Below are 4638 nucleotides of genomic sequence, written 5' to 3' on the forward strand. Positions count from 1 at the left end.
TAAGGTTATTATTTTTCTATTGTATAGTAAATAAATAAATGAATATTCTTAGGAAAAACTGAGTAAAAAAATTGCAGAGAAATAGAATATGGCAATTTATTAAAATATTTGCGACACATAAACATATATATAGTAATATATATGACAAAGATTTACATTCAGCATTTCCAAACCAGTATTTGAATGGTATCAATTTAATAAAGAAAAGTAATTAGAAACTAGGAAAATTTTTGACCAACAAACAATACGCTTGATTAATGGGACGGTTTAATTAGTAATACACCTTCTTGTGTTACAATTCTTGTTCACTTCCTTTAAGGTTGATCATATTAAATATCGGTTTGCAGAAAGAAGACGACATAGAACTCGGTGAAGATGACTTGGAATTATTCGCAAGCAAAAAATAACAGTCGTGCCTTCTTTAAGGCGAGCAAAAAAAAGTACAAGTATCTATCTTTTTTTATAAATGTGTATAAATTAAATCTATTATAATTTATCAACCCTATAAAAAATTTTTCAGAAAAATGATCACGTGTCTGTTTCTTCGGAATGAAAACTAGAAAAATGAATCATTTATCGGAGCTTTCCAGGATTTTTTTTAGGCAACCCATATATTTTTATGAAAATATTATCCAACAGTTTACAAAGAAATTACGTTATGGTCCTATGACTTACAACAAGTGCCCATTTTTTGCTATTTTTTTTCAAAATACAAGTCATAATCAATAACTTAGCCAAATGTCTAAAACAGAAACACTAATATTTTTTACCATGTGATCATTAATCATAATACATAATGGCCAACTGAAGGCGAATTTGACTTGAACCCTCAAATACAGGGATAATTTTGTTTCCTCTTTTACGTCATTTATATCATAGAGAAATTTTCTGATAGTACTTCAGAAGTAATAATAACAACTGGTTTGGTATAACATTGACGCTTTTGGATTCATTTTTAGTTAGCTTTCGGTTATATTTGAAAATTCTTTTTTATTTTATCTAAAATCATTTAGTTTCTTATTTATTAGTTTTATGAAACTAATAGTATAAAGTTAATATCATTATTATAATCGTTCTCCCTACACATTGATTATAATTATTTTTAAAATATTAAGACATAATTAATTGTTAATGTGACTATAATCTAAATTTATCTAATTAAGATAATAACTTTGTTGGCCAAATTATATTCAATTCTTGTAATGAAGCATATTATTTATTATCGAATGGAATTATTAGATTACTCTTATTACAACCTTAAAAATTACACTGATATAGATGAAGGATCATGATGGAATGAACAGTAAGAAAAGAAAATAAAAAATAAAAAATAAAAGATTATTTAATGAGACAACTTATAAAGTCTGGAGTTTAAAACATCATATCACATGTTAGTATTGCTCAATTATAAATAAAATAATTTTAATAATTTTTAACAGAATCACCGCAGTAAAGATTTCATAAACCTTCAGTAGCCTTCTATTTTTTTTTACAGAGATAATTTTCTTATTTTATTATATACTTCGAGTTGATCACGTGAATTGAACTAATCAAGACGAAAAAGAATTTGGATTACTGATAAAAAATTTATGGGTATAGTAGTCTTTCCTTTTTTAAGGGCTCAGCCCACAGACTTGTATAGCTCCCGTCATTGCCTACATTATTAAAATAAAATAAAATAAAAATAAATAAAAAATTTATTTCATAAGATTTCAAGTAGTAATTTATAATTCAAAACTACAGTATATAAGCTCAGTATATGTTATAAATTAAATCATAAACGCGCAAAGTAAATAAGAATATATATATATACGTAATTAACTTCATTTTTTAAGAATTTGTGCCCGTAATTATATAAACCATCGTAATAATAGTTCGTTTTCCCATGACTTATAATTAAATAATATAAAGTATATTTAAATTAGGATTTATGCCTACTAAATTTATACTCATAACCATCATGACTACAGTATCATATTAGAAGAACTTTTGTCTACAATTCTGTCATTTTTTGCAGATGCTCCAAAGAAAAGCAGAGTGTAAGGTCAAATAATATTGAATTGCATTTAGAATTATTTTGCAATTTATTAATTGTTTTCCCTAGATCTTATTTATTTCTCTTTCTTTGCGTGAAGAGCGGTTAATGAAAATTGCCTCAGGTTAATTTTGAGGTTAGCTTAATACTTAAAGCTTACATGGGCTAATCATATGTTCGATCTAAATGTAATTTATTTTAAACTAACTTGATCAATAATTTCCATAAAAAGTAAAATATAATATAATATAAAAATTTATACATAAAGGTTTTAATTCATTTTGCACTAAGCCTTATTAAATGTAATTTCGTGGTCATGTGGAAAAAATTATTCGTATTAACTTATAATTTTGTTTGCTAATCGCGTCTCCAAAAATCCGCATATTTTTAATGTCAATTTATTCACCTTTTATTACGTACAATTATGATCTTGGTTTGACTTTACCTAAGATTTAATATTACAAAACGTACTTATTGAGTTAGGAAAACTATGAAGAAATATTTACGTTATTTAGATTACTCATTATTTGGTCGACAATCTCTTCAAGTAATTTTTGTTCCTGGTCATGTTCATCTTTTCTTGCTTCTCGGTTATTCTCAAGCCATGCAATTGATTTTTGTGCTGCATCATGAAGTTCATTCTTTATATTATCAATATTCTAAATTCAAATTCATTTAAAATAAGATTATAAATTTGATCAAGTAGACAGAACTATAACAAAAAACTGAAAAACTTACTCGAACAACAGTAAGCAAGTTGTATGCATAGGACTCTAAGCAATTTTGTGGTTCCATTTTTTGCGCATATTGCATTCTTTCTGCAACTTTATTAAAATAATTAAACTTATATTACAGTATGATTATTAAAATGTGAATATTAAAAATTGATTCAAACCCATGCGTTCGATTTCTTCTTTCGATAATCCTTTGTCATTAGTGACGGTAATCTTATTTGATCTTCCGGTTGTTTTACCAACTGCAGAAACCTATAATTAATTAAAAAGTTAAATACAATTAATTTAATAAAATTATATATTCTTATTAAATACAAACGTTCAAGATGCCATTTGCATCAATATCAAAGGTAACTTTTATTTGCGGAACACCTCTTGGAGCAGGAGAAATTCCAGATAATTCGAATTTTCCGAGTAAGTTGCTATCTCTTGTTCGAGTACGTTCACCTTCATATATTTTAATTGATATACTAGACTGATTATCAAAATCTGTAGATATAATTTCAGATTTCTTAATAGGTACTGAAGTATTACGTTTAATTAGTGGCTTCATTACACCATCAGCAGTTTCGATGCTCAGAGATAAAGGAACGATATCAAGTAAAAGTAGATCTTGAGTCTTTTCAGAAGTATCACCAGATAAAATAGCAGCTTGTACGGCAGCACCATAGGTTGCGGCTTCAGCAGGATTGATAGATTTGTTTGGTTTTTTACCATCAAAGAATTCAGATACCATTTTTTGAATCTTAGGAATATACGTTGAACAACCGACTAAGACAATTTCATGGACTTGACTTTTGTCAATTTTACTATCTCGAAGTACTTTCTCAACAGGTTCCATTGTAGAATTAAATAGATCTTGATTTAATTCTTCAAATCTGGTTCGCGTCAAAGAGGTATAGAAGTCAATACCTTCATAAAGAGAATCAATTTCAATGGAAGCTTTTATTGATGTTGAAAGTGTACGTTTCGCACGTTCACATGCTGTTCTTAAACGACGGACAGCACGTGCATTGGAACAAATATCTTTTTTAAATTTTCTTTTGAATTCTTGTACAAAATGACTTATAAGACGATTATCAAAATCTTCACCACCAAGATGATTGTCACCAGCAACGGCTTTTACTTTAAAAATCCCCTCTTCAATAGTTAAGAGAGAGACATCAAGGGTACCACCACCCAAATCAAAGACAAGAACATTTCGTTCTCCAGTAGTTTTATTATCCAATCCGTAAGCAATAGCCGCTGCAGTTGGTCCAGTAATGATACGAAGTACATTTAAACCCGCAATCAAACCGGCATCTTTTATAGCTTGTCGTTGGGAGTTATTAAAATAAGCTGGTACCGTAATTACAGCATTATTAACTTGTGTGCCAAGAGATGCTTCTGCGGTCTCTTTCATTTTTACCAATACCATGGATAAAATTTCTTCGGGTGTGAAATCTTTTCTTTTTCCTTTATATTCTACATTGATAACTGGTTTATTAATAACTTTGAATGGCCAATACTAATTGTTTAATATTTTTTTATTATAAATATTTCTTACTGTTTTATGAATACTAATTACAAAATAATATTTTTAAATTTTTTTTTTTATATAGAACATACCTTCATACCAGATTTGACGTTCTTATCATTGAAATTATGACCAATAAGACGATGAACACTAAATACAGTATTATGAGGATTTATAAAAGCTTGATTTTTGGCCGCATCTCCAATAAGAATCTCTGTATCAGTGAAAGCTACATATGATGGTGTTGTACGATTACCCTGGTCATTTGCAATAATTTCAACTCTATCATTTCGCCAAACACCAACACAGGAATATGACGTTCCTAAATCAATGCCGATTGCTTTTCCACTCAT

The 4638-nt window shown here is 28.2% G+C and overlaps 1 protein-coding gene across 1 annotated transcript; it reads right to left on the reverse strand.

The window, feature by feature from the left end:
* Positions 1 to 2523: 2523 nt before the first annotated feature.
* OCT59_009088 (Homospermidine synthase 1) lies at positions 2524 to 4638 on the reverse strand (the record flags this gene model as incomplete). The annotated part of the gene is made up of 6 exons (XM_066133300.1): positions 2524 to 2694; positions 2774 to 2859; positions 2931 to 3021; positions 3089 to 3216; positions 3304 to 4276; positions 4378 to 4638. 6 exons carry the CDS (start codon positions 4636 to 4638, stop codon positions 2524 to 2526), a joined length of 1710 nt encoding a protein of 569 aa, XP_065999751.1.

The sequence above is a fragment of the Rhizophagus irregularis genome, chromosome 17 (genome assembly GCF_026210795.1).
Source record: "Rhizophagus irregularis chromosome 17, complete sequence".
In the NCBI taxonomy this organism is placed as follows: Eukaryota; Fungi; Glomeromycota; class Glomeromycetes; order Glomerales; family Glomeraceae; genus Rhizophagus; species Rhizophagus irregularis.